This window comes from Lampris incognitus, chromosome 16 (genome assembly GCF_029633865.1).
Source record: "Lampris incognitus isolate fLamInc1 chromosome 16, fLamInc1.hap2, whole genome shotgun sequence".
NCBI classification, from domain to species: domain Eukaryota; kingdom Metazoa; phylum Chordata; class Actinopteri; order Lampriformes; family Lampridae; genus Lampris; species Lampris incognitus.
Genome location: NC_079226.1, coordinates 27,651,429 through 27,678,845, shown reverse-complemented (window position 1 = coordinate 27,678,845; position 27,417 = coordinate 27,651,429). Strand labels below are relative to the sequence as shown.

The window sequence follows — 27,417 nt, the reverse complement described above, 5'->3', positions numbered from 1 at the left end:
TGCTCTTAAAGTGGTGTGAAAACTCTCAATAGAATACATCAACTAAAATCACTAGGGTCAAAGGTCATGAGCATTCACTGTTAACTAAGATAGTAGTATAATTGTGGCGTGTTTCAGTTTCTTTCAAAGAGCAATCTGCTCAGTTTGCAGTCAAAGGAATAGGAGGACTGAGATGTGTTTATGGATACTCTGATAGGAGCAACAACTGCACTTACCAGCAGCTCAAGGAGAACCTCCTTCTCATGTGTAGTGTTCTGCTCCTCAGCCAGCTCTGGCAACAGACATAGATACGAGGCCACCTGGTGGAGTGTGTTGGGACTACAAAAAGGAGATATACATAGAGGTAAGGAGAGAGAGAAAGAGGGAAATATATAACAGTTCCTTACCATAATTCTGTTCACAGCAAGCAGATACTGTGTCTTCAAAGGAAATTAATGCATTTATTTATCGTATACAAAAATTTTCAGTGTTAAACTACAGGGTAAATCTGATCCTTTGTCAGATTACAAGGAAAAAATGTATGCTTATTTTACAGCCATTAGTGTGGTGCACCCTGTTTTAATATAACATGCTGTCGTCAGGTTCAGCCTATTACAAGCGAAATGCTCCCTGTCCAAAACACGAGTAAGATTTATAGGCGGCGAGACCATCTTTCACATGAAGCGACAGAAATACTCCTAATTCATTGCGCTTGTTAGCATTGCAGTGACAAGGTTCTGCGGTGTGAGGCAGTTCTGCTGTTCGCTTTGACACCATGATGCTGCTCTGTCAGCATGTGAATGTTCAGGGCTTGGGTCGCATCGATGCGACGGGCTTATGAAAATCAAAGCCCATCTCCGTCGTGCAGCTGGGGAGTGGTTCTCTGCATATAGACCCACCTTAATCAGGCTGACACAATGCCACGCGCACAGGCTCTTGTACATGCAGACTGACACATTGTGACATGGCCTGGACAGCCACACGTGGCAATCCCTGACTATATCTTTGTGTGTATGTTTGTTTCGCTCCACGTGATGCCAACGTTTGACCACTTAGCTGGCAGGTTGTGCCAATGCTGCAGTTTGGTGGCCTAGTGGCTGCTCGGGGATGGTCACGCTGACTCCTTCCCTTAGCAACAACACAACAACTCATTGAGTTTAGGAGATGAGAAGTGACTGGAACAGCTCATGGCTGACAGCTGGGCCATGGGCAGGGTAAGACAAGAAGGCTGTTATACCTTAATAGAAACCGGTTTGTAATGACTTTGCTTTTCAACCTAGGAGCTGTTTCAGTTAGGGTGACCTCAATTGACATTTGCTCAGAGCTTTTGTAAAACTTTTCATTGCAAATTCAGCGTCCAATTCAGTTGTCTTTTTAACCACCAATGTAGAAATGGACATATCAGGGCGTCCGGGTAGCACAGCGGTCTATTCCATTGCCTACCAACATGGAGATCGCCAATTTGAATCCCCGTGTTAACTCCGGCTTGGTCGGGCATCTCTACAGACACAATTGGCTGTGTCTGCGGGTGGGAAGCTGGATGTGGGTATGTGTCCTGGTCTGCACTAGCGCCTCCTTTGGTCGGTCAGGGTGCCTGTTCGAGGGGGAAGGGGAACTGGGAGGAATAGCGTGATCCTCTCATGCGCTACATCCCCCTGGTGAAACTCTTCACTGTCAAGTGAAAAGAAGCGGCTGGCGACTCCACATGTATCGGAGGAGGCATGTGGCAGTCTGCAGCTCTCCCCGGATTGGCAGAGGGGGTGGAGCAGCGACCGGGACAGCTCGGAAGAGTGGGGTAATTGGCTGGATACAATTGGGGGGGGGGGGGGTATCCAATTTGACTCTCCCTTGCTGCGAAGTTCTGAATGAGCGCCAATACACTAACCAACATAAAGGAAGTTGGATTTTCTTTATGAGTCTTGGCGGTCGTTTACATGTTGCGTCTTTGGTGTGGACAAATTCATTTTTTAAAATGGAGACGTGTGACGAGCATGCTCAAAACCGAAAGCAACACTGTCGTGGTGTGCATTTGCTTTTTCGGGCTTGTCCGCGGCACACCGAGATGGAAAAATCTCAACTTTTTCAAATGCAACAAGCGCGCCACAGTTCATGTGACAAGAAATAACCAATCAGCTCCCAAAAGACTTGCGTCACCCTTTCCGTCCAAGAACAAATCTAGCAGTAAAGCTACTGTGTTTTCAGACGCAAAATTTGAACGGCCCTTTAAACATCCTCATTCCTGCTCCTGTACTAAAAGGAAGGAAAATTTTGTCATCACTCCATAAGCCTGATAGGGCACTTATATAATCCTAATGGTCAAATTTAGCCCCAGGAGTGTACTAACATCTGGCTGTCATTACATTTCCAATAAATCAACCTGATCAGGATTACTACAGGCAGTCAAAGTCAAAATATCCCTGACTATTCCTAAGCAAAATCCCTGTTGGTGTGTTTGACATTCTATTGTGCTGTCAAATCATCATAGCCATATTTAGGATCACTTTGCAGAAGTAATGAACAGAACTCACAAACCAATCATTTGGTTTATATTTCGCAAGTGTTGTACACTCTGATCGCATTTCCTAATCAGTCTTTGGCCTCAGATGACATGCTACATGTTTTATTCAGCTGAAAGCAGAGTGTGTTTGAGTGTGTGCCTGTGTAGGCAGACTATGCAATAATGCTGCGTCTGTGTATTTGGGGGACTTACTGGATAAATTTGGAGTGGCGGGTGACTGGGGGCTTAGCTGGTAGGTAGCGCAGCTGGAATGAACTGGCATTAGTCAAAGTTGTTTGTATGAAAAGTGCCTTGTTAAATCTGATCGGCATATCTTCCACACACCCCCCCCCGAAGCTCTTCTCCAGTGACAGTTGTGGCGCAGGGAACAATGCGACGCTTGCTATATTCATTGCACTAATTCAGGGAGGAGAAGCGGCACTTCCAGAAATACATGAAAACAACTCAGTTAAGTCTGCACCTGACTCAGCTCAACTTGGCTTATACCCTTCCACCTGACACAAAGCAATTTAGTGTAGGGTTTAAACCTCATAATCCAGAACAGATGTTAAACAGAGGTGATGGGAATGGAAGCAGGGAGTATGTAAAGGAGAATCTAACAGTCACACCTAGGAGACTGTGGCTGAGGAGGACATCTTAAACACATGAAAAGCGAATCTGTCATTCTGATGTTGGCAAGATGCACGAGGCGCAATTTTCATCTTTTCTAAAATGTTGGGGTCAGTGATTTTCTGAACTCATTTAAGGGACCACATATATAAAAAAAGAGGTCAGGAACTCCGGCATAATGAGAAAATAGAGACAAATCAATGCCTTTTTTCATTCCCTTTTACATCCACACACAAGCGAAAACACATAGATATACGCAGACTTTCCATCAAAGAGAAGGAGGGAGGCTCTCTGGCAAGCTAATATGATTTGATAAACACAGCTGTTCAAAGAGTTTATTCTCAAGCCACTGCAAATCGATTAAATTAATGAGGCATGCCTCTCTCTCAGGCCGGTACCAGCTGCCTGTTCCAAGGGCTCACTGGCTGCCATTTAGCAGAGAAGCGAGGCGGCAACAGTGATGTTAATTTTATGATGTAACACTGTACCAAGATAAATACAGAGACTTAGAATGCTTTAAACTGTTTGTTCTTTTCCTGCTGTTGCTATCTTGGATATTTTACCTGAGATGTCCAAAATGTTTGGTCAGGGAGTCCCGTGTGTCCACTGCTGCTACGTTGGACAGGGCAAAGTCATGCAGCTCTGGGAAATGGGCAAAGGCGGCTCTCTGGAAGATGGGAAACAACAAGCAAAAAAAGCACAAATAGGAAAGTATCCCTGAAAACATGCAAGCACATTCCTTGCCTTATTACATATTTCCATGAATTTTAATTGGAATATAAGGGTAACCCATTTTTCAGCAAGGTATGTAGATGGACTGGATGTCCACTCACAGTTACTGAAGACATTTCTGATGTGCCTAATTAAGTTATAACAAACATCCAAGTGAGGCTATTGCCATCATTTTGAGAACACTGTTAGTATCTGATACCCAACACACCAGATAAAGGTGAGGGCAAGAGCACTCATAACTGAAGGGAACGCTCCATGAGATGGTATGAGGTCAAGATCGAAGGATCATTGGAGTTCATGTCACATCTCTGAAATGGCATCTGGTAGCTGGCAGCGTACCAGGAGTGTTGTGTTTGTGTCTGCCCACAACGCCTCTTTCCAAGCATGGAGTGTGTATTAATACGAGAGGAGTTCAGATCCACTTACAATGAGCAAACAACTTTGGGCATGCTGAATGAACAGCTGAGACAAAAGAGGAGCACTCAGGACAGAGTATGAGACTGATAGAGATGTGACTGTGCATGTGTGTGTGAACACGTTGGTCGGTCTGTCCCCATTTACCTGTAGTGAAGTGATTCTGTCATAGTGCAGGTTAGTCATCTCTTTCTCTGTCAGGGCGTTGCCTGTCTGGTCATTTATCTCAAAGCCTGTGTAGAATTTCAGCATGTCCAGCAACTATGGGACAACACAAGGTAACAAACAACACAGCTCATTTCGTAATGTGGTCGAGGAATTGGGACCGTGTCTGCGTGTGATCAGGCTTGCATGTGTTTGCATACATCTTCACACTACCTGACAGAACAGATGTCCCTCCTTCTCTCTCTGGGTGAGATTAGACAAGTGGCAGCTGACCACTAAGTGAGCATCATCTAGCACTGTGTTGAACCATCGCCTGGTGGGTAGCAGGGCCTAGGCACAATCACAATACAGTGTTTACAACACTTGAATACAATATGTAGAAAGTAAGGCACTTTATTTTGTCATTATACAGTTGTATAGGAGATGTGGGCAGCTGCAGCACCGGGAGAGCAACTCCAGTTCTTCTTTCCATTGCCTTGGTCAGGGGCGCAGGCAGGAGTATTAACCCTAACATGCATGTCTTTTTGATAGTGGGAGGAAAGCAGAGCACCCGGAAGAAATCCACGCAGAGAACATGTAAACTCCACATAGAAAGGACCTGGGATGGCGTGGGGTTTGAACCCAGGACCTTCTTTGCTGTGAGGCAACAGTGCTAACAATTGGGCCACCGTGTCACATAGATGCTTAACATGGGATATTTCTACTCAATTGTATGCAGGCATCGGCCATACTAAATTGTCCCTAGGTGTGAATGTGTCAGCCCTGATATGGACTGGCAGCCTGTCAGAATCAAAATCAGAAAACGAGTGTTCCCCGCCTGCTGGGATAGGCTCCAGCATCCCACGACCCTAATTAGGACAAGCGGCTTGGATAATGGATGGATGGATGGATGTATGCAGGAGTGATATAGGTTCGGCATGTGGGGGAAAAAAGGGGAATAGACAAGGGATCAAAAGTACCACCCTGTATCACATTCTTCCTTTTCTGTCCTGGTCAGCAAGCTAGTTCCAGTATCTGATACTGCCCTGAAACCTGTGGTCCCTGAAACCTGTCTGTGGACCACAGACAAAAAGACATACCTGCTGTATGGACCGACATCTTCTCAGAGGTCAAAAGGATCAATCAACCCACCAATAACTCCACTTCCAGCACCCAGACTGAGATCATCCATATACCTTACTGATCCGATATATTTTTGTGGAAGCTGTTTTGGAACGTTTCATAGAAAAGGCAGGAGATAACAGACAGACTGACAATAATATGAGGAAAAAGGAGACAGCTGCTGAACTAGGCTGATTGTCCAGATTGCTATTCCAGTTATAGCACAGTAAGATGACATCTACCCAAGAACAGAGGTAACCTGTCAAAAATTAGACAAAGGGAGTGCCTTTGGTGGGAATATGAAACAAAGGAAATGAACATCTTGATGGTCAGAATGTTTCAGCAAGAGGTTGACTGGTGCTCAAAGAGCAAGGGAAATGACAGCAATATGAAAGAGAATACAAAATGGAATATTGACATGAAAAAATTCACCAAGCAAAATGTCTATTATCATCTCATTCATTCAAAGCTGCTCTTCAAAGGCAGCAGGTGCAGCGAGTGACACCTCACCATGGAGAGAAAATGTAACCTTTATCCCCGGCAGCCATCTTTGATCTCATATCCCTGGCAGCCAGCACAAAACAACCGAGAAATGCGGGATCATGTTCTTCCAACATTAATTCTCAGGTCATCAGCAGAGGATGGATATATGGATTTCAGACAGCCAGGGCTTTGTAAAGTGATAGCGCTAGAGCAGAGATGTCTCAGGAGGCAGGTGGCTGGTAGGCCTGCTAGTGACTGCCTGGAACAGCAAGGCCAGCCTTTCAAAAGACAGCCAAAGGAAATCTATTCAGATCCCTTGCTGGTAACAGGAGCTCTGCATGGACAGCAGAGGGAACTATCATTACTATGGAACATCATGTCTTCACATAGACAGACAGACAGATAGCAGAGATTGCACACTGCACCTTACACTAGCTATCAGAGGCCATCTGGGCTGAAAATAACCTCTCATACTGCAGTCAGAGACTACCCTTTCAGATAATGCATAGCTTCTCAGACAGCAGAGAAAGAGATACATTTGGGTGGAGCTGAGACTGGGAGTTTGTCTGCAACCTCTCGTGAATCTGTTATCAAAGTGGGAGACAAATGGTAAACAAGCTTTGCACAAATTGTCAGTTATCCATACCACTTCCTTCAGCAGAATTCCCTAATTCTGGTGACAGTTATCCATCCATCTAGTCTTCTGATTGCAGGACCACAAAGGAAATAAGTGTCTGAAATTGTGGTGAAGGTTATAAGCTGTGGCTTCATTTGTGAGCGGTGCCTCTCTTCCTCTGAACAATTTGTGATATTCTATATGACTAATCAGTTTACATTTATTGGAATATTGCTTGAAAAAATTGCAGATTTTTACATGGAAAGCAAAGATTCAGCATGATTTTTCACTGTTTGGAGTTCATATGATTTTTCACCAATACTTTTCAATGACTTTTGACTATTTCCATGACCAAAAGAAAGTTTTTCCGAGCTGCCACTGGAAATGTGTCTTAAAGCTATATTTGATGTAAAGTCTACATTTGAAATATTGTATATGAGCCAATCTACTCTCACAACTTTGGCAAGCCATATTTTGTACTTGTGTATTTTCTTCCACTTGAAGCCACTGATTGCTAAAAGTTGCCCAGTATACAGTCAACAAGATAGCTATCTAACTTAAAGAAAATTAGCCAGCTGAGATAAAGTGTTGACAGCACGCACACACGCGCGCACCTACACACACACACACACACACACACTCTAAAAGGAAATTCTAAAACCACACTGCAATGGCTCCACCCACTGTTACTTTTTTATTTTTAAATGGTCAACCAGTCTTTAACAGAGTTGTGGCTGCTTTAATCAGATTTCCATGACTTTTTCAAAAGTAGAATTTTTCCATAATTTTTCCACGACCTGGAAATTGTAATCTAAAATTAATCAACTTCTCCAAATTTTTCATGACTGTATGAATCCTGGTTGTTGCATTTGAATAAGCATAATTAAATAGAACTAATGTAGGATGAAAATGGTTAGATGGCTAAAAAAATAAATGAAATTGAAAAATAAAATAAAATCTTTGTCATCTCTGAATCAATGGGAGTCAGGTATTCCAACCAAAGAGATGGTACTGTTGACCTTAAGTACAATTTAAACTGGACAAGGGTGTGAATGAAAGGGCTGTATCTCACCTCCAGGTCAATCATGAGTTCAATGAACCTCTCACAATAATGCACCTTATCCATGGATACAGCACCTGGGGCAGAGGGAAGACAAATATGAATCAATCCTACTCAGGTAAAAGTTCATAGAACATGTCCAGTCACAAATATGACTGGATGATATACCGACTATTTAAGATATATTCCCGATTATTTTGTTGGAGATTTAAAAGTAGGTATCACTGTGCTTATTACAGTGAGGTTAATGTGCTTTTTATGTGACTGGTTGAATTTCCACTTTCCGGAGACCAGGCCAGTTGCAGTAATCTTGCCACCCCTTCTTGCCACTTGAGTACGATTATAATACACACTAGATAGATAGATAGATAGATAGTGTTGAAAATTGAGATTGTTTCCCTTGAAGAGCATTTAAATTGAGACTTGCAGCTGGCAAAAAAAGTGACAGGGATCCTGTTGGGACTGACTGTAATCTCGTTTTTTCAGGTCCAAATTCTACTTAAACACATGAACATAAGTGAAAGTATGCACGTGTGTGTGCGTGTGTGTTCAGGAAGGTGGGTGGGTGTCGGCTTGCATTATGATACAGCAGCCAGCATCGGTGGCAGCTGGAGCACATGCTCCTCCAGCCTGCTGCCTGGGTCAGGTAGGAAAGGATGAACTTTTAGGATCAAAAGAGCGAGGAAGAGAGGGATGGAAAAAAGGGCCCCTCATACTGGTGATGTCCTGCATCGAGGAGACATGCCACTCGAGACTGAACAAGCTTGATAAATGCCACAGACAAAGTGGCCTCGCATGGCACCTCTACAACACATGGCTCTGGAGAAAGGTCACTAGACAGCTCACACCATCAGGTGACCTGTTTTGTCACCAGAGTCACAGGGAGAGGCTACCTCGCTCAACGTCGCTATTTTTACCCAATCTATGCAGGTGGAAAGACCACTCTTGGTAAGAGAGTAGATGTAAAAATCAGCTTTTCGGAGGAATTCCCTAAACTAAGGGGAATAATAGTAAGTTAACTATTTACCTGATGGAGGAATGGACATCAGAACTCCAAGAAACTTTTCAATGAGAGCTGAGAGGAAATTTCTCTCTTTTTTAGCCCTAAGGAGAAGAGAAATGGACTAAATACTTTTTTTAGAGAGACTCGTAGGACACACACACCACTTTTCAAAATGTCTTATTATATGTAGATGTGAGACACACACACACAAAAAAAAAAAAAAAACAGTAGAATGCTAGCCTTACTGTCCGGCCTCCTCAGCATCCATCTTGTCAAATTTCTTCTTAATTAGATTCCAGAATTTCTGTAACTTTGGAACTTTCTTGAGCTCAAGCTGGAGTCTGGACTGAAACCATGACATGATACCATGAAATCAAATTAATAGAAGGTGTTTTTTTTTGTTTTTGTTTCTTTATCTCAGGACCAAATGGTACGGCAAAGAAGCAATATAGAGTCATCAAGCAATGTGATTTGCTTAGGCGCCTTTTAATTAAGAGTTTAATGTGATAGATTGAGGGCTTACTGGTAGGAGGCACATCCACATAGGTAGAGAGATGAGCTGCTGCACCTGGTCTCTGATCAAATCCACCTCCTAGGAGGAAGAATGGGGGGGGGGCGTCAAAAAGTATTGTTTATGACAGATTTTTATTATGCTCCAGCTCCCAATAAAAGTTTGTGAGTAAAATATTTAGAGAGCTTTATACAATGTAATCAAAGTGCACCAAGCTATCACAGCAGATTTCAGAGCGAGATATCCGCAGTGACTCCCCATGGTTCAATGCGGCTGTAAAAGGAGACAGACGTGTGGGCACTGACCCAAAGCACAAAGCTTTGTTTAATACTGCTATCTTGTGGATAACCTGAGCAATTACAACTATCACAAATTTCATTCAGAGGGAGGGAAACTGCATTTTGTCAAGTGTATAATGACATAAAATATCCCATTATAAACAGCATAACACAAATTCTAAACATAATATGAGATCAAGTAATGTGTTAAGGAGAGTAAGGACAGTAGATTGTCATAGAGTAGATCATACCAGACTGTTGAAGCAGTGGTCTAGGAAGACTAGCAGGACGGTTTGCTCTTTCAGAGTGAAGCCAACCTTCTCTCCTGCAAGTACAGCCTCCATTACACACTTGAAGAAGAATGGGAAATGGTTTGGCTCCTTTTTGAATACCTGAGATAGAAAAGAAAAAAAGACAACAGAATCGTTTTGTATGGCAACTCTTGATTGGCCAATGAGCATAATTTTGGTCTTGTCTGAAGTTAGGGAAAGGGATGGGATCCCCACACTAAATTAAGCACAGTGTTTGTTACCTCCCAAGCAGGGACATTCTCTCTGAACTTTTCATTGACAATGCAGCAAATTGACATGAGGTAGGCATTGCTGGACACCTCAGGAGTGTAGTTCACCCACAGGTAGTTCTCAAGGTACTGGCTTTAAAAAAAAAAAAAAGCATTCAATTAGCATTCAACTTGATTGTGAAGTGGGGTTTTGAATAAAAGTAGGGATGCACCTCTTGTGAAATTCTGGGCCGATACCGATGTTTAAAATAACAATTTGGCTATAGCTGATGCATTTTTTCCCCCTTTTGTGCCAGGGAAACAAAGAAATCTTCCATTATAAAAAAATAACTGAACTGTTTTAAAGTCTTTAAAATTCTTTCTTGTAGTGCCTCCTGTTGAAATGTCACTGGAACGTATCTTATGAACTGCATGTTGCTGATCTTTCTCTGAAACAATAAAATACTCCCACACGGCCGACATTTCAATATAAGTTTTCTATCACTTTTATTAGAAAACAAACCAAATGTGTGCATGGCACCCATTGCCCTCTTATGTCATGCCAGAGTTGTGTCGAGCCAGTGACTGTTATGGGTGGTATTTTAGTATAACCTATTGGATCCTCTCCAAACTTGCCCCTGGGTAGGCTACTGTTGTCCAAGTCAGACCACAAATAACCAACACAACATTTAGCCAGCGCAAAATTATATATTAATTGATGCGACACAACAGATAAACATGGGCCACTGCCATCGGTGAATGTAATCTTATTCGCCGATAGGCTAACAGCAGTCAACAAGGTCAATATCAGCCGATACCGATATACGGCCAATAAATCGGTGCATCCCTAAATAAAAGGCAACGAATTCAATTACCTACCTGAACTCGAGCAGCATGATTTTTCTGATGGCAAATCTGAACATAAATCAGAAAGAATGGAATATATTCGACATGAATATGGATAGATATACGATCGGATATTAAGACATCACAACTGGGTAAAACTACAGTCTCAAATAAGACATGCTAAATTTACTCACTTAGACTTAAGAATTTCCCTCTCGTAAACATCCTCCAACACCTAAAAATACAATAAATCAATATTGGAAACACGGTTACAGCAACTGATGTAGAAAGGAAATGTTTTTATATAATCAAATTAATCACAAGGGGCAAAATTTCAACTGGCCTTGACAAAACGGATTGCACTTCTGTTTCTCTTTTCTTTACCAATCAATGCAGGGTTACCACTGTTTCAAAAATATGATGAGCAGCCTGTGGACTGACAGTATTACAGAGGTGAACTAATTAAAGACACTCACCTTAGGATCAAAGGGAAGTTTGTTCTTAGCATGAGGAGCCCAATATCTATTTGCTAGCTAAAATAACACAAAAAGGAAATAAAAATGTGAAACTGAAAATCAATTCAATTTCACTATGCCGCATCAAAAACGAGTGACAAAGTATAGATGGATCCTGGATCCCTGAAGTGATTGTCATTGTCATATTCATTAATACATGGAAAGTAGAACTGACTGCAGGTCGGATTCAATTTGAAACTTGTATTTGCTATAGCGTAATAACAATATGAACTATTCATCCTCTCTCAAAATACATAATACAGCAATCATTACCTGCGTGACGTATTCTGCATTGATTTGAGAGACAGAAGGGGCTGCAGCTTTTTTAGCGGGGGTTTCTTTTTCCATGGTGACTGGAACGGCTACAAGGGTCACTGTCCTATACAGAGGGTGATACACTGATGCAGCAATGTTTTCTGTATAGTCGTTTACAAGCAAAAACCACTTTGTTAGCCACTGAAATCTAAACATATGATGAAGTAATTTGCCAATAAAGCATCAGAGTAAGGATATGCAAACTGGTTAAGATTAAACTTTGATGATATGGTTAAAGTCTCTTGAATTATGTACATTACTACCATGATCATCATTAATGACCGGTTCAGTACTGAGTACCAGAGTAAATTGTTCATAGATAATACAGATCACGTTTTAACCCTTACAGTAACGATAACGTTAGCTATAATTTAACGAATATTGGGTTAACTGACAAGCCCATGCTAACTTTAACTGGCTAGCTGTTATGCAGATGTGAACATTGGTTACGATAGATGTTATTGATCCAGGTACAGTGTATGGACGTATTAAGTATGTACAAATGAGTTGATCAAAAACGAACAGGCAAACCTTTACTTTCTTGTTATCGCATCTGTGCTAATACCGTTTACCAGTTGGCGACGCATGTACACAAGCCAAACGCGCTGAATGCGACTCACTTCCGGCACGCGTCCGTCCTAACTGTCGTCCCCGGGAACAAATGCATATGCTTAGTTCCCAGAACAAGTATGCAAATACCTAGTTTATTATTTCTTAAGGAACTGTTTCCTTTACAGGGTTTAAATTAAACCACGAGCAGGCCTTAATCCAGAATAGGGGGATTAAATGCTCTAAAAAAAAGTCATCACAAACATGTAATGGGGCAGTTCTGTCAATGAGTATTTTTCTGGTTGGTGGTGCTCTCTGCTCTTCACTGATATAGCCCAAATAAATCCATGCATCACCTTCGATCTCCTTCCTTTGAGGTTTAATTAAACCCCGGTTCACTCCTGGAGTCTCTGAACTGGAAAACAAATCATTTAAATCTAAATCAGGCTACATTTTGAGACTATTTCAATCCATGACTCAGAAAGTTTATTTGAATTTGTCCAGTTTAAAGAGCGTAGACTAGGTTTAATATTTTTCCACCCCCAAATGAACTAAATTTCTGTATGCTTTGGGCTCCTTTTGCATTGACCAGGATATCATTTTAGAAAATTGTTAATGCAATTTCACAATTCACGAAGTGAAATATATAAACAGTAATCAACTCAAATATGAATTGGGTCGCCAGTGGCTCAGGAGGTAGCACAGGCCGTCTGGTTGGTGAAGGTTGCTGGTTCAATCCTCGGCTCCTCTCTGTAAGCGTCCCTGAGCAAGACACCTAACCCCCGATGGGTTGGTTGTTACTTTGCATGTCTGACACCGCCATTGATGTGAGTGTGCGTGAGTAAAATGTGAGGAGTTAATTGTAAAGTGCTTTGGGGGGGAATCACTATATAAATGCAGTCAATTTACCTTATTATCTGCTAAAATAAAGTTGGAACAAGCTCAAGAATCTTGTTATAAACATGTGCATGCAAAAATGTTCAGTGACAATTTGCAAAATCAAACTCCCAATATATTACATATTATTTATTGTTTATTGTTCACATCATGACATTCGTGATTTTCCTTGTATCATTGTCATTGACAGTTGATTTAATTCCCTGAACCAAAGTTCTACCCTATCATTTCCCCTGACTATGGGTCCGCTGGTGTGATTTTAGGTGTGCTGATTGTGTGAAACTTTTGCCACAGCTGTTACACCTGAATGGCCTCTGGCCTGTGTGGATAACAAGATGCCTTACAAGTTTAGAGGGTGATACAAACTTCTTGAAGCAAAAATCACATTGATACTTGGCTGACCCAGCCATTTCACATTGATATTTAGTGTTACATTTATGAAATTTAAGATCTTGGTCTTTCTCAAAACCCCTTTTGCTTTTGTCACATTCATTGATACTTGGTGGTTCAAACCAATAATAATCTGGCAAATCTGCCTGGAGTAGCTGCTCAACTGAAGAGCTCACAGATCTATCACCGAGCACGCTAGAACTATCTGAGTAGGAAATACATTCACTGGGTTGAAATGCCACTTCAATGCTTCTAGGTAGGTTGGCCTCTGTTTCTTGCTGTGGCAATGATGGACCTACCACCTCTCGATTTTGCACAAGCTTTTCAATCTCAGAGGTGAGCTCAGATGGGAACGATGAGTGACTATCAAGCTCTGCAGCCTGATTACAATCTTTCATTCTCTTGGCATTAACAGGGGAAAATATGCAGTCTGTCTCTGGCACTATCGGCCATTCAGAATCCTTTTTCTCAGAACACAGGGCAAACTCCCAACCCGTGACCAAATCATGACCAGAACTGGTATCATGTGGCTGGGGCCGTTCTTGTATTTCCTCCTCATGACAATCAATAAAACAAGCAAATTTTTCAGATACAGGACTAATATTAAGACATTTATTTTGGAAATGACTGGCCCTTATTGTTTCTTTTCCAATATGTCCTACTGTTCTGTCACCGTGTCTACGACTGCGCTCATGGACTTTTAAGTGACTAAGTTGAGTAAAGGTTTTACTACACAAACTGCATTTATACGGCCTTACTCCAGAGTGAGTAAGCAAGTGTCTGGATAGCTTGGATGGAGAAGGAAAGTTTTTGAGGCATATCCGGCACATATGACCTTTTCGTTTACCATAAGCTTCTTTGTTTTCAGTCATAGCCTTGACACAATTGTTCACTTTTGGAATAGGTATTTCAACCCTGGCAGGGTGCTGCTCACTTTTTTTATGATTCATCGAAGACTGTGCAAGTCTTGCATGTACAGTATCCAATGTAACAGACTTTTTCAGTGACAGGACATGGACATTGACCTTTGGGTAAGAGCGTTGATGACTCCTCACTTTCATTTTACCAGTCTTTTCTTGTTGGTGAATGGGTGCAGAGGGTCTCCACTTCAAGTGGGTTCTCTCGTGGACTTTTAGATGAGGGGCTTGATTGAATTTCTTTTTGCAGACAAAACATTGAAATGGTTTCAACCCTGTGTGTACCATCTCATGTCTTTGCAGTTTGGAGGCGGAGGGAAAACATTTGGAGCACTGCAAACACTTGTGTTGCATACTGCTTCTTTTTAGTGCAGATTTAAAATTCTGTATCTCTTTCACAGTAATTTTAGAAATAGTACTAGAAGGCATAGACTCAATTTGCTTTATCATAGATGGCACAGATTGTGCTTCTCTATTGCTGTTATAGCATACACTTATCTGAGAAGTGGTCTGGCCAAGCTGTTTGTGTGAGAGTAAATCAAGGTCAGAATCTTTCCCAAAGGTGCCACTTTGTATAAATGTCTCCTCAACAGGGACTTCAGCTAGAAGTCTTCTGTTAGATCCATGTGAGTGAGATGGAGGTCTGCCAATATACAATTGCTGTCTTTGATATTTAGACCACAAGTGTGTACGAAAATGAACCCTCAAGTGTGTTTTCTGTCGGAATCGCTTTCCACATGTCTGGCAACTGAAGGGCCTTTGTCCAGTGTGAATCATCACATGCCTCTGAAGTTTTGACATAGATGGAAAATCTTTAGAGCATGCAGGGCACTGATATAATCCTTTCTTTATTCTCTGATGCTGAATTTCGGCTTGACAGCTTACAGTCTGTTGCTCCTGTGATGAAGTGAACTGGGTTACTCGCCCGAGAGAAACATCGCCATCACTGTGACCATCCCGCTCTGTCTCCGATTTAATAATCATGTTCAGGTCAAGAAGAGCTGCCTGATTGGGTCCTGGTGAATTTACTGTTGCTTCAGAATTTGTGTGACATTTCCTATGCACTGACAGCGACATGGTATTTCTCGAGTCATCCACAGGGTTACAACTTTGCAATCTTGTTTGGTTCTTGTGGTAGTCCTGATGATGTATTAAATTAACTTCTAGGTGAAACGACTGTTTGCATATTGTGCAATGAAAGGGTTTCAAGTCTTTATGGTTGACACAATGTGGCACCACTTGTTCAACGGAATTGTTCAATGTTTCTAAGCAACTACTCCCTTGATGTAAATTACTGTCATGAACACACTGCTCCGGTTTAACAGCTGACTCTGATTCGATTTCAGGCTTGCACAGGTCTTGCGGAGCGCTTACACTTATTTTACACTTTAGCTCCAGTTCCACTGACGAGTTCGCTGGAGAGTCTTGGTGGGATGGCTGTTGTGGGACTGACAACGGAGACTTGCCACCAGAAGAGAAATTGCCACAGTGGAACAACTGTTTTCGCCTCTCACTTTTACCATGCATTTTGTTTGGCTCAAAATCCATTTTGGATAATGACATTTTGTGTGCTGCTCGTAGATGGGAATTCACGTGCGTTTCTTGCCTAAATGCTTTCCCACAAACCATACAGGGGAAAGGTTTCTGACCTGTGTGAATGAGAAAATGTCGTTTCAGTTTGGAAGGTGAAGAGAATATTTTTAGACATGTGGGACATTGGTGGTTATTGGCAAGGTTGCCTTTGTAAGAGCTTGGTTCATGGGGCTGCGAGTGCATCCTCAAATGGCCACTTATAGAACAAGTTTTTCCATCTTTCAGTCTCTTAAACTGCTGCATTTTGTTATGGACTGGTGAGTGACTCTGACGCTGGATAGCTGAATTGAATGAGTTAAGGCAGAGTTTGCGTTTGTATCCATTGTGAGCAGAGTACACTAATTTATCTAGAGCCGAAGAACCATCTTCATCTTGTTTTATTAGATCAATAGACAAGGATCCATTGGTAGGGACACCTTTTTGAACTGTTGAGCCATCATTGACACATAGGATATTTTTGTGCTGATCTTCAATCTCTGAAGAAAGAGGACAAATTTCAAGCTGTGAAAAATCCCTTTTCTGCTCCATCTGAGAGGACAAAGAAGTAGCTGTAATGCAAGCACTATTTTCGTGTCTGTAACTCTCCTGAAATGGTTCATTATGATTTGACCGTACAAACTGTTGGGCGTTAGGAAAAAAGCTTTCCTTCAAACTGTCCGTGGAAGATCTCAGGTTATGAACTTTCTGCGAGTGTGTTTTTAAATGCTCAGATTGATTGAAGGATTTCCCACAGACTGCACAGGAGAAGGGCTTCTGGCCAGTATGGATCAGATAATGTCTTTGAAGTTTAGATGCAGATGGGAAGTATTTTGGACAAACAGAACACTGGTGCATTTTGTTATTCAGTTTCTTGATTCTGATTTCCGTCTATAAAATCTGATGAATTTGACCTAGGACAAGGGACACAAAAGAAGTTGGAATAAATCCTGGTTTGAGAATGAGAACGGCGATCACATACCAAAACACTGCAAGTAATGTAACATTAATGCTTAACGTCCACGATCACAACACAACATCTTCGCCAAGAAACAAAACGTATTACGGTTACATATTCGAATGACAACGTCAGACCATTAGCAAACCAAGACAACTCGCATTTGTAGTAAAGCAAATAGCCTAGCACGGCTATAATGCAACCAAAAAATACACTTGATTTCCTGCTACGTATGTCAAAATACTTACCACATATGCTTAACGGCATCTCTTTTAAACTGGTGTATCCCAATGAAGAAGTGGTGACTAAATGTTTCCCGTGTGGATCATGTTGATCACAGAAAGCATTAGGCTTCAAGCTAGCGTCACTTACTCGCCCGTCACGTCAACAAGCGTGTGTGTCTCTCAAACAGAACGTCTGGAAACCTGACCTGGATGTTATCAATAAAGTTTTGAGAGGGGAAAAAAACAGACCGTCTGAAAATCAGACCTAAAAGTTATCAATAAAGTTTTGAGGGGGGGGGGAAGACTGTCTGGAAACCAGACTTAAAATTATCAATAAAGTTTTGAGGGGGAAAAAAACAGACCGTCTGGAAACCAGACGTAAAAGTTGTCAATAAAGTTTTGAGGGGAAAAAAACCCAGAACGCCTGGAACAAAGCTAAATGTTTCCAATAAAGTAAAAAAAAAAAACGTCTGGAAACAAAACTTTCCAGTTCCTACATAACGTATGTACCTAACCACCCAGCAGGGATGAGCAACATGATCCAGAAAGGGCTGGTGTGGGTGCACGTCTTTGTTCCAACCAAGCAGTTACTCACCTGAGTCTACAAATCAAGGTCCTTAGCAAAGACTATTGGTTGATGAGTAGAATCAGGTGTGTAAATCCTTTTGGGATTATGTTGTCCGTGTCACGTATCAGGAAAGAACCCAAAAGCAGACTGGACAACCAGGTAAGGGAAGAATCAAGTCTTTATTGAAGTAAACGATCTCAGGGGTAGAGCAGGAGTTGGCTCAGTGGCAGGTAGGCAGGCAGGCAGAAGTCCATGAAAGGCGACGTTCCAGCGAAGACTGGTCCACAGTGGAGGCTTTTTAAGGGTGATGATCGCTTTGATGTCAAGGGAGAGCGGCTGACTGCTTTGATGGCCAGCTGGTGTATCGGGGTGAAGGGGGGTCAGCAGGTGTCAAGGGCGATCGCTTTGATGTCAAGGGCGAGAGGCTGACCATTCCACTGTCCTCTCTCTCATTCACGCATAGGTATTCCGTCTTGCTCCTACTGACTTTCATTCCTCTTCTCTCCAGTGCATACCTCCACCTCTCCAGGCTCTCCTCAACCTGCACCCTACTCTCGCTACAGATCACAATGTCATCCGTGAAAATCATCGTCCATGGAGACTCCTGCCTGATCTTGTCCGTCAACCTGTCCATCACCATTGCAAACAAGAAAGGGCTAAGAGCCGATCCTTGATGTAATCCCACCTCCACCTTGAACCCATCTGTCATTCCAACCGCACACCTCACCATTGTCACACTTCCCTCATACGTATCCTGCACCACTCCTACATACTTCTCTGCAACTCCTGACTTCCTCATACAATACCACACCTCCTCTCTCGGCACTCTGTCATAAGCTTTCTCTAAATCTACAAAGACACAATGCAACTCTTTCTGGCCTTCTCTATACTTCTCAATCAACATTCTCAAAGCAAACATCGCATCTGTGGTGCTCTTTCGTGGCATGAAACCATACTGCTGCTCGCTGATCGTCACCTCTCCTCTTAACCTAGCTTCTATTACTCTTTCCCAAATCTTCATGCTGTGGTTGATCAACTTCATACCTCTGTAGTTGTTACAGTTCTGCACATCGCCCTTGTTCTTGAAAATCGGTACCAGTATGCTTCTTCTCCACTCCTCAGGCATCCTCTCACTTTCCAGGATTGTGTTAAACAATCTAGTTAAAAACTCCACTGCCATCTCTCCTAAACATCTTTTTTACTAATTTACTGTACTTCCTCATTCCACCACCAAGTCTCCTTGTCTTCCTTCCTCTGTCCTTCCTCTGTCCTGATGACACACCAAGTACCTTCCTAGCCGTCTCCCTCACTATTTCTGCAGTGCTTGCCCAGCCATCTGGCAACTCTTCACTACCACCCAGTGCCTGTCTTACCTCCTGCCTGAAGTCCACACAACAGTCTTCCTTCTTCAACTTCCACCATTTGATCTTCGGCTGTGTCTTCACTCGCTTCCTCTTCTTGGTCTCAAAAGTCATCCTACAGACCACCATCCGATGCTGCCTAGCTACGTTCTCCCCTGTCACCACCTTGCAGTCTCCAATCCCTTTTAGATGGCGCCTTCTACATAAGATATAGTCCACCTGTGTGCACTTTCCTCCACTCTTGTACATCACCCTGTGTTCCTCCCTCTTCTTGAAATATGTATTCACCACAGCCATTTCCATCCTTTTCGCAAAATCGACCACCATCTGTCCTTCCACATTTCTCTTCTTGACTCCATACCTTCCCATTACCTCCTCATCACCTCTGTTCCCTTCACCAACATGTCATTGAAGTCTGCTCCAATCACCACTCTCTCCTCCTTGGGTACCCTCTCCACCATGTCGTCCAACTCTCGGAGCAGCAGTGGGCCCCAGAGATATGGTGTGCAGGCCCACCCTGGTGGACATGCCCTGCACCTATCAACCAATGTGCGGTCGAAAAACACAGACTATACTACTAAGATGCGTCTGCCTTGTGGGTGAGTCTGGGAAAACATAAGGCCAAGGGAGCTTACCCCAACAGAAAAGCAAGCTGTGGCGGCATGCTTCGAGGTGGTTTCCGAAAAACTGGATTTCCGGCAGCCCCCTGCAGTTGTGTGGAGGTGCTAGTCGTCTAGGGATCCCCCTTGCCATCGGAACCATCTCCCAAGTCATGTGGCGTTGGGAGAAGCGCACCCCCCATGCAACTTTAAAAACCATCTCTGCTCAGGTATCTTCTTCTGCTATTTGAGTCCCCGACCTCACAAAGTCTGGCGGCGATGGAGTATCCAGTGACGGGAGCAGGTCTGAATGAGCTGGGAGCTCTTAGTTGGAACTCTGCACGACAGTGGCACATGGCAATGGTCATTAGCAGCTGGGATTGAGTGGCAGCTGTTTCCAGCAGACCCCTGTGCATCTGAGCAGCCCTATTTAGGGGCCGAACTGCTCACCCCATTCGGGGAACGACCTAGTAAAAGTGGCCAAAAAATTGCCCACTCAACACTGCGCCTGGGCAGGAAACCGCACCTGCCAGGCCCTTCCACTATGCGGTCGAAAAACACACACTATACTATTAAGATTTGCAGCATGGAACATAAGAACACTCCTGGACGTCAGCCATGGTATGGACAGACCTCAATGCAGAACAGCACTTATTGCCAGCGAGCTGAAGCACTATTGTGTGGATGTGGCGGCACTCAGTGAGACCAGGCTCCTTGAAGAGGGCTTGCTCAACGAAGTAGGAGAGGGCTATACATTCTTTTGGAAAGGATACCCCCTAGGAGGTCAACACATCCATGGAGTTGGTTTTGCAATGAAGAACAGTCTCTTACTCAGACTCGAAGAAACACCAGTGGGCATTAATGAGCAGCTGATGACTCTCCGCATACCCCTCGCAAAATGCCGATTCATCACCTTGATAAATGCCTACGCTCCAACTTTACCATCCCATGATGAAGAGAAAGATTGCTTCTATCAGGCACTCGATGATATAGTCATCAACATCCCAAGGAGCGACAAAGTCATTTTGCTTGGTGATTTTAATGCCCGAGTTGGGAAGAACATGCAAAATTGGAATGGAGTGATCGGCGCCCACGGCATTGGAAAAGTCAACCCCAATGGCATAAGACTTCTTAGTCTGTGTTCAGAACATGACCTCATCATCACAAACACCATTTTCCAACAAAAGAATAAATACAAGGCATCCTGGATGCATCCCAGATCCAAACACTGGCACCTGCTTGATTATGCTATCATGAGGCGGGCTGATCTTAAAGACATGCTCCTTACAAGAGCTATGCGAGGAGCAGACTGCTGGACAGACCACCGTATGATCCTGACAAAAGTCAGAGTGCATGTCTGACCCTTGAGACGCCAATCTGGGCCAAAAATGAAACCACTCCACTGCGCCAGACTATCCAACAGTGACACCCGAAACACCCTCCGTCATTCTCTAGCCGACAACTTAGTTGACATTGAACAGCTGATTAACTCAGAGTCTGGGATGGATGAAAAGTGGACCTCTCTGAGCACCACCCTCTTTGACAATTCAGCCTAATCCATTGGCTTCAAACCAAGAAACATCAGGACTGGTTTGATAACAACGCCCGAAAGATCTCCACCCTCCTGGACAACATGCATAAGGCACACAGAGCCTTCCTCAGCAACCCACCATCCCAACCTCTCAAGAAAAAATGGCAAGATCTCCGCTCTGAGGCCCAAACAACTCTGCGGAATCTGTAAAATGAGAGGTGGATTTTGAAAGCCAACGAAATCCAGGCTCATGCAGACAGGAACGACATGCATGGTTTCTATGATGCAGTTAAGGCCATCTATGGCCCCAGAAACTACTCCCTGACACCTGTTAGGTCTGCTGATGGAACAACTCTCATCAAGGATCAGGCCCTGTTAGTGGAGCAGTGGGCCCAGCATTTTAACACCCTGCTCAACCAGCCCACCCCAGTGGACTCAACTGTACTGGCAGAGCTCCCTGAACAGCCTACCTTGCAAGACATAGACCTCCCACCATCTTTTAAAGAAATCCTACTTGCAGTCAAGACCCTGAAAAACAACAAAACCCCTGGAACTGATAATATTCCAGCTGAAATCCTCAAGGAAGGAGGCTATCTCTGTATGAGGACACTGTATCTCTAGATCCTTGAGGTGTGGAGTCGCGAGTGTGTCCCCCAACAGTGGAAAGACGCCAACATTCAGGCCATTTATAAAAACAAAGGAGACAAATCCATCTGCTCCAACAGTAGGGGTATTGCACTACTGGCCATTGCCGGAAAGGTTCTAGCCAAGATCATGCTCTGCAGACGAACACTTGCAATAGCCAAAGGGACATACCAGAGTCACAATGCGGCTTCCGAAAGGATAGAGGGACCGTTGACATGATCTTTGTCACATGCCAGCTCCAGGAGAAATGCCGAGAACAGCACAAGGATCTATCTATAGCATTCATAGACCCCTCACAGGCATTTGATACAGTTAACCGGGCCCTGCTGTGGCAAGTCCTGAAGAAATTTGGATGTCCACCCAAGTTTCTCACCATTCTTGGACAGTTTCACTCAGGAATGATGGCCTGAGTAGTAGTGGGGTACCACAGTTCTGAGCCCTTTGGTGTGCAGACTGGAGTCAGACAAGGTTGTGTGGTAGCCCCAGTCCTTTTCAATATCTTCTTAGTCTCTGTTACAACACTGTTACGAAGGAGGTTGGAGAAGCAGGCTGGAGTTACCATTGACTTCAGGCTAGATGTAAACCTATTCAACATCAGGAGGTTTCAGGCAACCACCAAGTTGACCTCTGAGAACATTATTGAGCTACAGTATGCCGACGATTGTGCCCTGGTAGGTCACACACCAGAAGCCCTACAAAACACTCTGTTGGCAGTTGTAACTGCATACAGGAGAATGGGACTGATTATCAACACCCAAAAGACAGAGGTCATCTGTCAGTTGACTGCCAGCCTCCCAAACCACCCAACAACCTTCACAGAAGGAGGGCAACAACTGGCCACTGTTCCTGCCTTCAAATATCTGGGGAATATGCTATCTGACACCTGCACAATGGACGATGAGATTCAGCAACGCCTCAAACAAGCCTCAACATTTTTTGGTCGTCTAAGGAGAAAGGTTTTCCAGAACAGAAACCTCAATCTCCACACCAAAGTGCTTGTTTACAGAGCAGTGTGCATCTCCACACTACTCTATGGATGTGAGCCATGGACCATCTACAGCCACCATCTCAGAAGCCTGGAGGCCTTCCATGTGAAATGTCTCCAAAGGATCCTCGGCATTACTTGGGAGGACAGAGTGCCACACACAGAGGTGTTGGAGCGGGCAGGCAGCTGCAGCGTGGAGTCTACCCTAAACCACCATCAACTCAGGTGACTTGGGCATGTTATTCGCATACCCAGCAAATGACTCCCATGTAAAGTCCTCTACGGCCAACTATGCCTTGGTCAACGCACTGCTGGTGGGCAGAAGAAGCGGTTCAAAGACCAAATGAAGACCACACTGAAACGATACCAGATCAACCCCTCTTATTTGGAGGAACTTGCTTCCTGCCACACAACTGGCACTCTCACGTCTCAGAGGGAGTGAAGCATATGGAAAACCAGTGCACACAACACCATGTAGCAAAGCGTGCGAAGAGGCATGCTCGCAAAGCTACCCCTGCCCCCTCCAGCACAACTTTTACATGCCCGGTCTGCAACTGTGCATCCAGGATCGGACTATTCACCACCAAAGGACTCACAAATAGGAGAAGATGGTCATCATCAGACATGATGGACAACCAGCAAGTGTGTGTGTGTGGGCCTGTGATGGCCTGGGGGCCTGTCCAGGGTGTCTCCCTGCTGTTGCCCAATCCAGTGACTGCTGGAATAGCTCCAGCATCCTGCGACCCTGAGAGCAGGATAAGCAGTTTGGATAATTGATGGATGGATGGATGGATGGATGGTTCAGTTCTATCAGAGAGGATATGTCATATTGCTGGGTCCCCATCTGAGGTCCTGAAAGGTTGCTATCCTTCTCTCCAGAGCTTTGATTCTCCCACTGAGAAGGAAATTATGGACATCATTGCCAAGAAATTCAGCAGTTGGTCATGATGAGGTCAGGTCATGTCTGATCACCAAAATGAGTTCCTCAGTTATCAGGCCACTGACCTATGTGCTGCTCCTTTAAGAGAGTTGCCTCACTGTTTGTCCATGTAGACTTGCTGTAGTTTCCTTTGCACTGAAAAAGCCTTGAAGAAAAGCTGTTTTTTTCCCTATTTTCGTTCACTCTTTTCTCTGCAAAACTCTAAAGAACATACTGTACCTTTATGTGAAACCCCCTTGTACTGGTTATTTGAAACAGTTGTTATTTTGTGTGGAAAATGTAAAAACTAACCGCGTTTGCCTGTCTATGGCATTTCTAATGTTAAGTTAGCATTAGTTAATCGTGAGTTAGCTGTAGTGCTAATCAGTGATAATCCCAGGTGTATTTGTGTTGTGTGTAACAATTAATGACTCAGTGTTTGTTGATCTAAAAGGAAGAATCAAACTCATTACAAATGGTGATTTTGTATTTTTTATTTCTGCATTGCAGTTTCACAGCGCTTCTTATAGTAAACATCCTAAACTTACCTGCTGTCTCCTGGATGTTTATGAAGGAACCTGTTTAGCTATCCGCCAAGCTAGCAATCACGTCTACGCGCTAGTAAGGGCAGAATAGTGAAAAGAGCCTGACGGGTTACCTACAGAAAAGTAGATCTTCGTGGAAACACACAGCATTCTCCTGCCACTACAGCTGTGGTCAACGAAATGGATAGTCCTGAAGAAACGTTTGAAACACGACCACAATGCTCCAGCACCTCACGTACCAGTCAGTTTTCCTCAGCCGGTGCCACTGCAGCCGGAGTGCGCACGTGCGCAAGCATCATTTGCACAAAGAGAATTAGACATGATTAAGGCGCAAGCATGCATTAAAGAGGAACAATAAAAGGCGGCAACTGAGGCTGCTAGAAAGAAAGCTGAGCAACAAGCCAATCTGCACACGCTGCGGCTAGAGAGCGCGGCTGCAGCTGCCATCGCTGAAGCCAAAGTTCTAGAAGCAGCTGCTGAGAACGAATTTGGAGAACCAGATCGTGCAAGCCTAAAGAGTGAGTATGCTGAGCATAAGTACATAGAGAATTCAGTACCTGAGGCTCACCAAGACTCAAAGCTACTAGAACCCACATCAGCACCAATGCGCCACCTAGCAATGGACGACAGTGAGGCAGCTGAAAACTACATGGGGAAAAGTAATGTGGAGTACTCCCTGCACGACAAGTGGGTCTCTCTAGCATTTCATTACAAGGGAAATCACCGAACATCTTACCCACCATTCTCCTTTGCAAATTTTGTTTGTTACCAAGACACTTAATGATCCAAGTTTTGCTCCACTCACAGGTGGTTCGAGTACAGGAAAGATGGAGAATCTGTTAAGACACAACATGAAAACGCCAGTTTCTGTCAAAAGGACGGAGGTCTTAGACTCTGACAACAGCCATGACAACCCCTCAGAAAAAAAGGTGGCTGACCCAGGTAAGCAATGCCCACTCCACAATAAGCCACACCCCCTAAGAAAATGCCGTGGTTTTGAATGAGAGGAAAGCCTGTCTTAAAGATAATATTTCCTTTAGGTGCTGTGCATCATCCAGTCACCTAGCCAAAGACTGGAAAAATTTTTCATTGCAGAGAGTGCAACAGTGACAGCCACCCTACTGCACTACATCCAGGGCCGGCTCCATGGATAACTGGGGCCTCTGCAACCACAAGAGATCAAGGCAGGGAACAAAGAGAAGGCGGCCCTCTAGCCGTTATGTCGAAATTCACTGCCATCTGTGGGACTACAGTCAGGTCAAGATCATGCGCCAAAATCTGTCTCGTCAGAGTTTACTCAGCAGGCCAGAGAGAGAGAGATCTGTTAAAGCCTACGTGGTCCTTGATGAGCAGAGCAGTAAGTTCCTGGCAAGAACAGAGTTTTTTGGGCTCTTTGGTATTAAGGAAGGCACAACATCATACCCCTTGAAGACATGCTCAGGACAGCCCATACCGCATTTAGGGGTGCTATATGTGGACATTGCAACTGAGGGCCAGAAAGCACGAGCCAGGCTGGTGATAGTTAAGGGCAGGAGGCCCAGTCTTTTTGGGCCTGGCTTTGCAAAATCAGACCCAACTGACATGAAATTAAGTATGAACACATGACAGAGGACATTCTGCAGCGATACAGTGACGTTTTCAGGGACGAGCTGGGCACAATGAGGGGCGTGACAGTGAAACTTCAAGTCGACCCTGAGGCCACACCATGGTTTTTCAAGCCCAGGTCCGTGCTCTATACCATGAAAGGCAATGTTGAGGAGGAGCTGGAGCATTTACAGAAACTGGGTGTCATCGAGCCCATCCAGTTTTCAAGGTGGGCAGCTCCCATTGTTCCAGTTTTGAAGGAGGACAAAATGGCAAGGATTTGTGGGGACTATAAGCTTATGGTGAATCAAGTCTCTAAGCTGGAAGAGTACCCATTGTCGTGGGTGGAGGACCTGTTTGCCACCCTGGGAGGGGATAAGCTATTCACAAAACTGGACATGAACCACGCTTACCAACAGCTGCTGCTCGACGAGAATTCAAAAGAATTTGTCACAATCAACACTCACAAAGGACTGTTCAAATACAATCGACTGGTTTCTGGAGTGGCCTCCAGCCGCGCCATTTTCCAGAGGACAATGGACTCGTTGCTGCATGGGATTCCACATGTAGCAGTGCACCTAGATGATATTCTGGTCACAGCCATGGAGGCAGAGCATCTGGCTAACTTGGAACAGGTGATGAAGAAGCTCGCAGATGCAGGGCTGTGATTGAAACCCAGTAAATGTGTCTTCCTAGCACAGAATGTAACCTACCTGGGACACAAAATCACAGCTGAAGGGCTCTGCCCGGTGGAAGACAAAGTGCGAGCTATCAAGGAGGCTCCAAGCCCCAAGAGCATCACTGAACTCAGACCATTTTTGGGCATGGTGAATTATTATGGAAAGTTTCTTCCAGACCTCTCAAAGGTCTTGGCTCCACTGTACAAGCTGCTTCACAGTCACACTAAGTGGCAGTGGAAGGAAGAGCAGGAGGAAGCTTTCAAAGAAGTGAAAGAACTTCTCCACTCAGCAAAGCTGCTCGTTCACTATGACCCTAGCAAGGAGATCTCCCTTTCATGAGACGCCTCACCCTATGGAGTCAGGGCAGTTCTCTCACATGTGATGGAGGACCGTTCAAAGAATTGGCTTTGCTTCACGTACCCTGATAGCAGCTGAGAGGGGATATTCACAGCTAGACAAAGAGGGTCTGGCCATTGTCTTTGCTGTCAAGCGTTTCCGTCAGTACCTCTATGGCCGGGCCTTCATGATTTGTATGGACCATAAACCACTGATGAACCTGTTCAGTGAGACCAAATGCATCCCACCACTAGCCTCAGCCAGGATACAGCATTTGGTTCTCATACTGTCAGCCTACCAGTACACTATAGTGTACAAAGCAGGGAAGGACAATGCAAACTCCGATGGGCTGAGTTGGCTGCCTTTACCTGAGACGTCCTGCTGCGACATATGTGCCTCCAGAGACTGTGTTTTCATTGGAGAGGCTGTCAGAAACACCTGTGAAAGTAGCCCAGGTCAAGCAGTGGACAGAAAGGGACCCTGTCCTGTCCCTAGTAGACTTTTCTTTTACAAGGC

The 27,417-nt window shown here is 44.1% G+C and overlaps 2 protein-coding genes across 2 annotated transcripts in view; both read right to left on the bottom strand.

The window, feature by feature from the left end:
- Positions 1-12,233, bottom strand: part of aqr (aquarius intron-binding spliceosomal factor) — a 108,038-nt gene extending 95,805 nt beyond the window's left edge. Inside the window, exons 1-15 of the mRNA XM_056295785.1 lie at positions 12,210-12,233; positions 11,603-11,708; positions 11,291-11,347; positions 11,009-11,049; positions 10,848-10,883; positions 10,002-10,122; positions 9,721-9,861; positions 9,204-9,272; positions 8,926-9,026; positions 8,705-8,781; positions 7,690-7,754; positions 4,631-4,747; positions 4,400-4,513; positions 3,670-3,773; positions 216-318 (exon numbers count right to left, since the gene is read on the bottom strand). Coding sequence (XP_056151760.1) covers positions 216-318; positions 3,670-3,773; positions 4,400-4,513; positions 4,631-4,747; positions 7,690-7,754; positions 8,705-8,781; positions 8,926-9,026; positions 9,204-9,272; positions 9,721-9,861; positions 10,002-10,122; positions 10,848-10,883; positions 11,009-11,049; positions 11,291-11,347; positions 11,603-11,677 — 1,221 coding nt within the window. The 5' untranslated portion in view covers positions 11,678-11,708; positions 12,210-12,233. The remainder of the gene's footprint in view (positions 1-215; positions 319-3,669; positions 3,774-4,399; positions 4,514-4,630; positions 4,748-7,689; positions 7,755-8,704; positions 8,782-8,925; positions 9,027-9,203; positions 9,273-9,720; positions 9,862-10,001; positions 10,123-10,847; positions 10,884-11,008; positions 11,050-11,290; positions 11,348-11,602; positions 11,709-12,209) is intronic.
- Positions 12,234-13,237: 1,004 nt separating this feature from the next.
- LOC130126030 (zinc finger protein 770-like) lies at positions 13,238-17,306 on the bottom strand. Its single transcript, XM_056295404.1, has 2 exons — positions 17,173-17,306; positions 13,238-16,880 (listed from the first exon to the last, which is right to left on the bottom strand). The coding sequence occupies exon 2, from the start codon at positions 16,822-16,824 to the stop codon at positions 13,315-13,317; it is 3,510 nt and encodes a 1,169-aa protein (XP_056151379.1). The 5' UTR covers positions 16,825-16,880; positions 17,173-17,306; the 3' UTR covers positions 13,238-13,314.
- Between the last annotated feature and the right edge of the window lie 10,111 nt (positions 17,307-27,417).